Consider the following 12,615-nt stretch of genomic DNA (forward strand, 5'->3'; position numbering starts at 1 on the left):
AGTTCAAACTAATTAATATAACTCCAGATATGGTTGCTTATGATTTTTTCAATGTCCTAGAGTTAATTTTTAAATGTTTTTATTCTCTTGTGTAAGTTGATTATTTTTAAAAATTGGAACACATTATTTTTATCCATCATATTCTACATCATAGAGTTCAGTGTTTTCTTTCTAACCAGTCCCCAATGCTTCATCTTTTCCTCCCTGCCTTGCTCCTCCTGTTCCCCCTTCTTTACTGGTCTTTCTTTTATTTTTATTTGTGCTTTACAGATATACATAAAGATGGAACTCACTGTGGTGTATTCATATACATACATAGCACAATTTGGTCAATTTCATTCTACTGTTCTTCTCCTCCTTCCTGTCCCTCCTCCCTCCCCATCAATCCCCTTCATTTGTTCCACTGATTCCTTTCATTTTATGGGATTTCCCCCCACACACATTTTTTTAATATGAAAGTGTCACTTTTTTCTCTATAAATTATGTGAGTCTATGCTTAGAAAGATCTTTCCTGACACAATTTTCTCATACAAATATCTTAAAATCTATAGATTCTTATGTTTTTTAAAAATTGATTGAAATATCATTCAAACACATTTCAGTTATTCTTTTAAAGTAAGTCATGTTTTTTTGTCTTCCAAGTGTGGTAAGTTCCATCAGCAACACTTACTGACAAATCATCCTTTCTAGACCTATTTAATGTGGTTCATTAATAGGATTCTACTTCTATCAGATCCTTACTAGTTATTATTTATTCCAAATTGTTCTGTTTCTTTAGGCTTCACAGTATTTCCCATGTTATTTCCCCTGGATAGATCATCTTTGTTCCTCTCCCTCTCTTATTTAACCCTACCAATCCTTAGATCTTAGTACAAACACTTCCAAAGCAGATGCCACTGCTATGAGCTTTAAAAGTTCTCTAACCCTGAGTTATTTTCTCCAAATAACATATAGCATTAAATGTACCCAAGTACTTTGTTACTTATTTAATGCCTTGCTTCACAACTAGACCAAACATTATAAAAAGTCAGGGTCTGGTTTATTTCAGAATGTGATGTAGAGCCTGATATATACCCTGGAATGTATAGTTTTTCATAGAAGAGCTATTTTCTTTGTTCTTTTCAGATAACATAAAGGAAACCAATGAATAAAACAAATTATTCTCCAGTGTCTGAATTTATATTCCTGGGACTTTCTAACTACAGACCAGTACAGCATTTCTTCCTCACCTTCTCTACAGTGTTGTATCTCACCATTGTTCTGGGAAACACCCTCGTTGTGATTACAGTGACCTGTGATACTCATTTACATTCCCCCATGTACTTCCTTTTAGGAAACCTCTCATTTATTGATTTATGTCTTTCTACCTTAACGGTTCCCAAAATGATTTTTGACCTCTACTCTGGACACAATACCATATCATTCCAGGGGTGTGTCATCCAGATTTTTGTCCTTCATATCCTGGGTGGATCTGAGATGGTGCTCCTGGTAGCCATGGCCTTGGACAGATATGTGGCCATCTGCAAGCCCCTCCACTACCTGACCATCATGAGTCCACGGATGTGCTGTTTGCTTCTGTCTGGTGCTTGGCTTATTGGTATCATTCACTCAGTGGCTCAGTTAGCCTTTGTTGTCCATTTGCCTTTCTGTGGTCCTAATGAGATAGATAGTTTTTACTGTGATCTTCCCCGGTTTATCAAACTGGCCTGCTCAGACACCTACAGAATGGAGTTCATGGTGACTGCCAACAGTGGGTTCATTTCCACAGGCACCTTCTTCCTGCTGATTATCTCCTATATCTTCATCCTGTTCACTGTATGGAAACGCCCTTCAGGTGGTTTGTCCAAGGCCCTCTCTACCCTTTCAGCTCACATCTCTGTGGTGGTTTTGTTTTTTGGACCATGTATCTTTGTTTATATGTGGCCATTTCCCACAGTGCCAGTGGATAAGTTTCTTGCCATTTTGGACTTTCTGATCACCCCCATCCTGAATCCTGCCATTTACACAATGAGGAACAAAGACATGAAGCAGGCAATGAAGAGACTGATTAGTCAGCTCCGGGGTATGAGGAAAATCTCCTAAAAAACTCATGTGAACACAAGTTACTATATCTTCAAACCACTGTAATATGAACACTTATGCAGTTATGCATAATTTGAGGATATCTAACAGATATTCAGAGTGTTATACATACCTACATACCATCCTACTAGGCTAAATATGTCAATTATTCTAAATTCAGAAGTCAGAAAATCTTGGATTGTTTTTTCCAAAGTAAATAGTGATTTGTGTGATCAAATATTTAATTTCTCATTTGTGGAGTAGTTTTTTAATAATTTAAGATTTTCTAATATACACAGTCAACATTTTTGGGTGCCTTTCTGTTTCTAGTAGTCCATAAAAGAACTTGAAAACTTTACAAAACTCAGACCAGAGTATTCTAGTTGTAGAATCACAATAGATATTGATGTAGTCTTCTATTTATAGATTGAAAGACTTTCTTATAAAAAGATACATTACATTTATTTTTTAAAACACTCCATGTTTAATTTTCTGTTCATTACCTTATGGTTTTTACTGAAAAATTCTTCATATTCTTCATGGCAAAAGACGTATTTTTTAGAATTAAATATTTTTCTAAGTTTGCTACTTTAGAATATTCAGAATAGATTATTGATTATGAGGTTTCGTTGATGTAGCTCATCAAATCTCCATTTAACATGTTATTTGAAACTAAGTTATATTCCTAAGATTCTTTTATAGAAAACTGATGAAAAAAAGTCTATGAAAAATTGCAGACTATAGCCTTAGAATCTGCTGAAAATATGGCCTCAAAAAATCAGTCTACCTACACTCTAATTTATTAACTTAGAGGTAATGGACTCTGATGGTTGAAGAAATTATGAAATATACAACTCTACTTTGATTTAAACCAGGATATGAATTATTAAGTTTAAACGTTGAAAGTCAAAAGGTACATGAAATGTAAGTGTTTAAAACTTGGAGGGATAAAGAACAGTGTGGATCAGGTAAAAAAGGAAATGAGGGATGGGGTGTGTACTAGGGGGAACTGACAGATGAAGGAGAAGTGATAGGGAGAGCTCACAGACCCAGTGTTTCATGGATTAGGCCTATGGCCTCTCCTCTCATTCTTGCTTCTTTCATTTAGAATTAACTCAAGTCTCCTGCTCTTGGCCTACGCTAGTGAAATTTACTTGTAAGTCACTTATAATTTTCAAAATTGTGACTTAATATCTATGAATCAATCAACAAATAGTCTGTAAATATCATATGGATGTTGATCCAATGATTTTTGTGCCAGTAAATAAAATATTACTTTTATTTTATATTTTCAACCTTCAAGTTTTATTTAATTTGAATTTTTAACATAGCTTTTGCAGTTTTAAGAATTTTTATATTCTTTTTTATTTATATTTTTAATATTAATTTGTTATATATGTCAGCAGAATGTATTACAATTCATATTACACATATAGAGCACAATTTGTCATATCTCTGGTTTTACACAAAGTAGAGTCGCACCATTCATGTCTTCATATATGTACTTAGGGTAATGATGTCCATCTCATTCCACGTTCTTTCCTACCTTTCTGTCCCCCCTTCCCCTCCATCTCCTTTGCCCTATCTAAAGTTCATCTAATCCTCCCATGCCCCACACCCAACTCCATTATGAATCAGCATCCTTAAATCAGAGAAAACATTTACATTTGTTTTTTTCAGATTGGCTAACTTCACTTACCATTATATTCTAAAGCTCCATCCTTTTACCTGCAAATGCCATGATTTTATTCTCATTTTTTGCTGAATCATATTTCATATGATTTTATTTCATATATATATATGTGTATATATATATGAAATGTATATATATATATATTTTATCGATCCATTCATCTACTGAAAGACATCTAGGTTGCTTCCACAGTTTAGCTATTGTGAATTGTGCTGCTATAAACATTGATATGGCTGTGTCCCTGTAGTATGCTGTTTTTTTAAGTCTTTGGGTACTGACCAAGATATAGCAGGGTCAAATGGTGGTTCCATTCCCACTTTTCCAAGGATTCTCCATACTGCTTTCCAGATTGGCTACACCAATTTTTGCACCAGAAATGTATGAGTGCGTCTTTTCCCCAACATCCTCACCAACACTTATTGTTGTTTGTATTCTTAATAGCTGTCATTCTGAATGGAGTGAAATGAAATATTAGAGTATTTTGATTTGCATTTCTCTAATTGCTAGAAATGATAAACTATTTTTCATATATTTGTTAGTCAATTGTAAATCCTATTCTGAGAAGTATCTGTTCAGTTCCTTGGCCCATTTATTGACTGGGTTATTTGTTTCTTTAGTGTTAAGATTTTTGAGTTATTTATATCCTAGAGATTAGTGCTGTATCTGATGTGCATGTGCTAAAAATTTGCTCCCAAAATGTAGGCTCTCTTTTCACCTCACTGATTGTTTCTTCTGCTGAGAAGAAGCTTTTCAGTTTGAACCCATCCCATTTATTGTTTTTTTAATTTTTATTTCTTGTGTTATTGGAGTCTTATTAAGGAAACCAGGGCCTAATCTGACATAGTAGAGATTTGGGCCTACTTTTTCTTCAATTAGGCACAGGATCTCTGGTTTAATTCCTAGGTCCTTGATCCACTTTGAGTTGTCTTTTGTGCATTGTGAGAGATAGGGGTTTTATTTCATTTTGTTGCATGTGAACTTCCAGTTTTCCCAGCACCATTTGTTGAAGAAGCTATATTTTCTCCAGTGTACGTTTTTGGCACCTTTGTCTAATATAAGATAACGATAGTTGTGTGGATTTTTCTCTGTGTCCTCTATTCTGTACCATTGGTCTATCAGTCTATTTTATTGCCAATACTATGCTGTTTTTGTTACTATTTCTCTGTAGTATATTTTAAGATCTGATATAGTAATACCATCTGCTTCACTCTTCTTTCTAAGGATTGCTTTAGCTAGTCTGGGTGTCATTTTTTCCAGATGTATTTCATGGCTGCTTTTTCTATTCCTATGAGGAATATCATTGGGATTTTGATTGGAATTGCATTAAACCTGTATAGTGCTTTTGGTAGTATGGTCATTTTGATAATATTAGTTTTGCCAATCGAAGAGCAAAGTAGATCTTTCCATCTTTTAAGGTCTTCTTTAATGTCTTTCTTTAGTGTTCTATAGTTTTCGTTGTAGAGGTCTCTCACCTCTCTCATTAAGTTGATTCCCAAGTATTTTATTTTTGTTTTTTTGTTGCTACTGTAAATGAGATAGTTTTCCTTATTTCCCTTTCAGAGGATTTGTCACTGATATACAGAAATGTCTTTGATTTGTGGGTGTTGATTTTATATTCTGCTTCTTTGCTACATTCACTTACTAGTTCTAGAAGTTTTCTGGTGAAATTTTTGGGAATCTAGGTATAGAATCCTATCATCAGCAAATAGTGCTAATTTGAGTTCTACTTCTCCTATCCCTATCCCTTTAATTTCTTTCATCTGTCTAATTGCTCTGGCCAGTGTTTCAAGAACTGTTAAATAGATGTGGTGAATACAGGCATCCCTGTCTTCTTCCAGTTTTTAGAGGGAATGCCTTCAATATTTCTCCATTTAGAATGATGTTGGCCTGGGGCTTAGCATAGATATCTTTTATGAATTTGCAATATGTTCCTGTTATCCCTACTTTTCCTAGTGTTTTGAACATGAAGGAGTGCTGTATTTTGTAGAATGCTTTTTCTTCATCTATTGAGATGATCATATGATACTTATCTTTAAGTCTATTGATGTGATGAATTACATTTATTGTAAATTAAACCTACCTTGCATCCCTGGGATGAACCCTACTTGATTGTGGGACACTATCTTTTTGATAAGTTTTTGTATTTGATTTGCCAGAATTTTACTGAGAACTTTTGCATCTATGTTCCTTAGAGATATTGGTCTGAAGTTTTCTTTTCTTTATGTAACTTTGCCTGGTTTTGAAATCAGGGTGATATTGGCCCTTAAAATGAATTTGGAAGTGCTCCTTCTTTTTCTATTTCCTGAAATAAATTGAAGATTATTGGTATTAGTTCTTCTTTAAAGGTCTTGTAGAACTCGGCTGTGTATCCATCTGGCCCTGGGCTTTTCTTGGTTGGTAGGCTTCTGATGGTGTCTTCTATTTCATTGCTCAAAATGGATCTGTTTAAATTGTGTATATCATCCTGATTCAATTTGGGCAAATTATATGACTCTAGAAATTTGTTGATGCCTTCAATATTTTTTATTTTATTGGAGTACAAGTTTTCAAAATAATTTCTAATTATCTTCTGTATTTCTGTAGTGTCTGTCATGATATTTCCTTTTTATCATATATGTGAGTAATTTGAGTTTTCTTGCTCCTTCTCTTCATTAGCATGGCTAAGGGTTTATAAATTTTTATTATTTTTTAAAAGAACCAACCCTTTGTTTTGTCAATTTTTTCAATTTTTTTTGTTGTTTCAATTGCATTAATTTCAGCTCTGACTTTAATTATTTTCTGTCTTCTATTGCTGTTGGTGTTGATTTGCTCTTTTTCTAGGGCTTTGAGTTGTAATGTTAGGTCATTTATTTGTTGACTTTTTCTTCTTTTAAGGAATGAACTCCATGCAAGAAGCTTTCCTCTTAGAACTACCTTCATAGTGTCCCAGATATTTTGATACATTGTATCAGTATTGTCATTTACCTCTAAGAATTTTTTAATCTCCTCCTTGATGTCTTTTGCAACCCATTTTTTCATTCAGTGGCATATTATTTTGTCTCCAAGTGTTGGAAGAGCTTTTATTTTTTTATTTTATCAATGATTTCTAATTTCATTCCATTATGATCTGATAGAATGCAGGGTAGTATCTCTACATTTTTATATTTGCTAATTTTTGAGGAATACTCATAGTGCTTTCTGTAGGGACTGTACCAATTTACATTCCTACCCACAGCTTAGAAGCATTTCATTTTCCTTGAGGTAACAACCAAGAGTTTTATCTCAATTGTGTGCTGATATTTTGCTATGGCTTTTATTTACATATCACTGGTGATTAATATACTGAGCACCTTTTAATATAGCTATTAGCAATCTTTATGTCTTCTTTGGAAAAATATCCATTCTATTCTTTCATTCATTGTGTAATTAGGCTGTTTTTGGCCATTGATTTATGTGAGTTCACTGTATATCTTGGATACTAATTTCTTATCAGACAATGATTTTAAAATATTTTTTTCTATTCTGTAGGTTTTCCTTTCTTTTTTTTCTTAGTTGAGGGAAAGCTTTTTAATTTGGTATACTCCTACCTACTTTTGCTTTTGTTGCCTGTGCTTTGAGTGTCATATTCAAAAAATTCCTTCATTCTGACCAATATCAAGAAAAATTTTCCCAGTCTTTTTCTAGCATTTTTTTTTGTATACAAAAAATTAATCAACTCAACAAGAGTGAGTTGCATTTTTATACACTAATATGATGTATCTGAAAAATAAATCAAGAAAGCAACCCCAAATGAAATAGCATCAAAAATAATTATTTTGGGATAAATTAAACCAAGGAAGTAAAAAACAAAATGTATATTGAAAACTATTTAAAATGGATGCAAGAAATTGAAGGCAATATGAGTAAACAGAAAGATAGTCTATGTTCATAGTTTGTAAGAATTAATACTGTAAAAATGTTCATATACCTAAAGCATCTACAGATTCAATGACATCTCAAACAAAACCCCATTGGCATTTTTCAAGACAAAGAAAAAAAACAATTCTAAAATATGCATGGAAGCACAAAAGACTCCTGAAAAAACTAAAAAGAGATATTATGCATTCCAATTTCAAATTATAAAGCAGTAGTAATAAAAAAAACATGTGGTACTGGCATGAAATCACACATGGACTAGTGGAAAATATTGAGAGATCATAAATAAACCCAAGCATGTATGGTCAACTAATATTTGACAAAGAAAACAGATGGGGAAGGACAATCTCTTCAATGAATGAATATCTAGATGGGAAAAATTGAAATCGGTCACTCACATACAAAAATTAACTCAGAAAACATCATGTCTGGTATTATTACTTAACAACTACTTTGTCCAAATTCTAATCAACAAGAGTGAGTTGAATTTTTGTACACTGACATCATGTATCACTAACTCTTCACTTGCTCAAGACAAGGGTTAATGTGAATACTTGGAATATGTGTTATCCGTGAAATGTATTAAATTTATTTTTATTTTGTTTTATGACTAGAAAACTGAGTCAAATTCACTTCTAAACTTTTTGAGAATTCTAAGTTGTGGATATCCCTGATCCAAAATTATTTCTGATGAATTTGCCCTGTTTGCAGAGCTGTGGAGAAAGAAAGCTAACGTTCTAAGAGAAATATTTCTAAAGAGCCAAACTGATTCCTATGAAATCATCATGTGGACACAATAGATAACCATCAGAGTCATAATCAAAGCCTGAAAGGAACATATCTAAGAAGCAGATATAAACCAGAAGTGTCCTGAGTCTCATGAAATCCCAACACAGACTCAAATCTGTTTAGTGTTGCACAGATCGAAAGAATCAGATCTAAGCCTTCTATGGCTCTTACTAAAACAGAAGTTTCTGTTGTGTACAGCAACTCAGATCTATTCTATAATTCTCTTTTACAAAGTGTCTAAGTTACATAAAATAACTGTGAGTATGGGAAGAAGCAGAGATTTGTTGCTCTAAAATTAAGAGGAAGCTAGTGAACAGAAGCCCAGTGATGGCTCAGTTGTTAAAGTTAACAGAGTCAAAATTTGAAGTAAATTTTACACATTTTAAGGGAACATTAAAAAGCTGAAAAAACCCAGGCATGGTGGTGCATGCCTGTAATCCCAGTGGCTGGAGAGGCTCAGGCAGGAGGATCACAAGTTCAAAGCCAGCCTCAGCAACTTCGTGAGGCCCTAAACAACCTAGAGAGACTCCAGCTCAAAATAAAATACATAAAAAGGGTTGGTGTGGGGGCACCCCTGAGCTATTTGAATAACCTCTACTGAGCCTTGGAGCCAAGGAGATTTTGGTCTGGCATTGCAAGTCACTTTGTGGCTTCTCACACTTAATGGATTATGCAAAGCATAAGTCTCCCCTTGGTTAGAGAGGCTGCTCTGTAACTCTGGACTTGGGTGTTACCCATTGGGGGTGGACAGCCCATCTCCTACCTTATTTGGCAAAAGAACATTCCATTGAAATCTTTTGAAGCCCCCTTGTATAAATAAAGCAAACATGGGCTCTTCTCTCTCTCTCTCCCTCCAGGGTGGAGGCAGGACCCCTAAGATTGCAGAGTCGTCCTGCCCTCGCTTTTTGAAAATTACTTTCTGTACCCTATGATTTTTCACCATATTTCTCAGCCAGCTCACTTCACACAGAGGGAAACTCAAAAATTACAGACAGTGCAGGACACAGGCCAGAGTTGAGGATGTGGCTCAATGGTTAAGAGCCCCTGTGTTCAATCCCTGGTACAAAAAAAAAATCTGAAAAACATAAAAAGATGACAAAGTTCAATAGAAGATATCTACATAACAACTAAATGATATTTTAGAACAGAAAAATGTGAATTATGAATATTTAAGCCTGTGAGAATAGGAAAAAATCAGTGGACCAAAAGACTGATCAAAATAAATTATACAAACAATAGTACAGAAATACTAAAGAATAAAAATATCAGAGTTAGTTGATTGGAATAACATGAAAAGCTCTAAGGTGTATAAATAAATGCAAGAATGAAACAAAGAGAATAGGAAGCAATGTTTGAAGAACTGATAAAAGGCACAACTCAGATTCAGGTAAAACAGTGAACAACAAGAGAGGTAATTATGATTTTGTGAGGTGGTAGCAGCGGCACTGGAGCCTTTGTTGGATTTCAGGGTCTGATACTGGAACCAGTCAGTGCTGACAGTGAAGCAAGGGAGCAAGGCATGAAGTGCACCATCTCATACACAGTCTTCTGAGCTCTCCAGAGTGAAGCTCACCATGGATAGGATTCCATCTGTGAGGGGCCATGGAGAAGTATATTGCAAATAGCAGTAGTTCAACAGAGCAGATTGTTGTACAGGCTGGACAGATATAGCCACAGGTCCAGGGCCAAATATTAAGAGTCAGTGGAGGCCAGTTAATCATATCAACTACCCATCCTATCATGGTCCAGGCTCTTCCCAGTGGACAAGGGCAAACCATCATTCAAGTACCTATGTCTGGGACACAGGGTTTGAAACAGATAGAGTTGGTTCCACCTGGACAGATCCAGAGCCAGGGTGGGCAGACTGTGCAGGTCCAGGGCCACCAGGGCCAGACCCAGCAGATCATTATTCAGCAGTCCCAAACAGACGTCATTGCGGGCCAGACTCAGATACAGCAGCAGATTTCTTTCCAGGGGAAGCAAGTGGCACAGACTGTGGAAGGGCAAACCATTGTCTATCAGTCAGTTAATGTAGATGGAACGATTCTCCAGAAAGCCATAATAACCATCCCAGAAGCCAGCTTGGCAGAAACACAGATTTTCAGTTAGGAGCCAAAAGCAACACAACCAGCAGTGGACAAGGGACTGCCACTATTATACTACCTGTACCAGGCAATGTGGTCAATTCAGGAGGAATGGTCATGATGGTACCTGGAGCTGGCTCTGTGTCTGCTACCCAGAGAATCCTACCTACAGCAGAGATGCTTGAAGAAGATCCCCTGTGTGTGAATTCCAAACAGTACCACCATATTCTCAAAAGAAAGCAAGTTCAGGCAAAACTAGAGATAGAAGGAAAAATTCCAAAGGAAAAAAGGAAATACCTGCCTGAGTCCCAGCACACTCAGTCCATAGTTTGGAAACATAATTAAAGTGGATGATTTTTCTCTCCCAAAGAAAAGGATAGTCCCCATACACAGTATCCAAACTAAGCTGACAAAGAAGCAATGACATAGATAATTCAAGTGTCCTAACCCCAGGTCATATGATAAAGCTAATGAAGGACATATTCTAGCTGATGTTTCCAACTGTTCCAGGAAATTGATCTACTCTTCCAATGGGGAACTGATGATCAAATTCTGCCCTTTTATACAGGACAGAAACCACTTAGCTTTTAATAAGTGACTCAGTATTATAATTGCACCAATGTCTGGCAAATTCAAGCTGCAAGCCTTTGTCTCACCCTTTCAGTGAGGGCCTATTTCAGACTGTTGATAACATTGACATTTCATGAAGTCACTTGTCAGCTCAGCAGTACACAAGCACTTGGGTTGACTGGTGAAGTCAGCCAGCCATCTCAGCAGAGAAGAATATCCTTCTCAATCTGAACTGCAATCAGTGAAACTGTAGCTCACTCCTTCCCATGGAATCTAGATAGCATCCATCCCTCTGGTGGGGGCTCTCACTGGTCAACTGAATAAACACTTTGTATTCAGATGACCTCTGAGCAAGAAAGTTCCATAATGTGATATGGAAACAAATTATCTGAGATACAGCCATCTCATCTGTGGTAATAATAAGAATCTCTGTATGCCCAGATGCTGGGTTCATATTTTGGGACTTTAGCCAAGAAAAGTCCAAAAAGATATTTGGGACTCTGGGGATAAAATAATAAAATTTTCAAGAACCTAAACATACATTGTCGAATCTCTTTTTAGCTTTCACAAGTTGTGGTCTGCTTGTCTCTGTTGACAGGTCATCAGGATCATAGTTCTTGCTGGGGTTGCTATTCAGACAATATAGAGGACCCTGGAACTTGAAACTGCCTTTCCTACGTAGAAAACAAACTCTTCAAACAATAGACTTTATTAATGCTGTGTGTATTTATGCGACTGCATGACCAATGTGATTCTGCAAGCTGTACACTCAGAAAAATGAGAAATTATATCCCATCTGATTCAAATGTATGATATGTCAAGATCATTGTACTGTCATGTGTAACTAATTAAAACAAATAAAAAATTATAAAAAAAAACTTCTGTGCTGAAACACTGAAAACATTTGTAGTAATTCCTAAACAAAGAAGCAAGCTAGAGATTTTCAATCCTACACTTCTTGACAACATCTGGGGAAAGAAAGGGTGTTTCGTCTAGGATGAAAAAGAAAACGTAGTCTACCTACCCAGATGTTGGTATAGAGCATGATTCTCCTCCAGTGGATGAATACTTGGAATGGGTCATTAAGATAAAGAGACTAATTCACATTTATACTAGAACCTTTTAACATGCACTGAAAGGGAGAATTCTGAGATTAAGTTCTTGACAAAGGACTCGAAAAGCACTGTTCAAAGCACACTGTCCTGGACATAATCCAGGTTACCTGCCAGAGCTTGTTGTGGATGTTGGCTTCACTCCAGGAGTGTTTCGTGCTGGCCCCAGAGAACAAACATCCTCGTTCTTCCCTTGGCAGCTGATTCTTTGGTGCTAGTGTCCATTTGTTTTTCCCTTTTTCCATAGGACTTGTGCAGAAAGGTTTTTATACTGCACCCATATTATAGGAAAATACTACAGTCAGGAAGAAAGTAGAGATGCCAGCAGAGTCAGGAACTGGGTCACAGTTGCCTGAATGAATTTGACCTCAGAAATCTATTTTCCAGATGTTGAACTCTGGGCGACAGAACC

General features: G+C 35.8%; 1 protein-coding gene and 1 pseudogene across 1 annotated transcript; both read left to right on the forward strand.

Annotated features, from left to right (window-relative positions):
• Positions 1-1,143: 1,143 nt before the first annotated feature.
• On the forward strand, positions 1,144-2,082 carry LOC114084966 (olfactory receptor 4F15-like). Its single transcript, XM_027926097.2, has one exon. The coding sequence runs from the start codon at positions 1,144-1,146 to the stop codon at positions 2,080-2,082; it is 939 nt and encodes a 312-aa protein (XP_027781898.1).
• A 7,957-nt stretch (positions 2,083-10,039) lies between these two features.
• On the forward strand, positions 10,040-10,968 carry LOC114081477 (nuclear transcription factor Y subunit alpha pseudogene; annotated as a pseudogene).
• Positions 10,969-12,615: the final 1,647 nt, after the last annotated feature.

Source organism: Marmota flaviventris, chromosome 2 (assembly GCF_047511675.1).
Source record: "Marmota flaviventris isolate mMarFla1 chromosome 2, mMarFla1.hap1, whole genome shotgun sequence".
In the NCBI taxonomy this organism is placed as follows: Eukaryota; Metazoa; Chordata; class Mammalia; order Rodentia; family Sciuridae; genus Marmota; species Marmota flaviventris.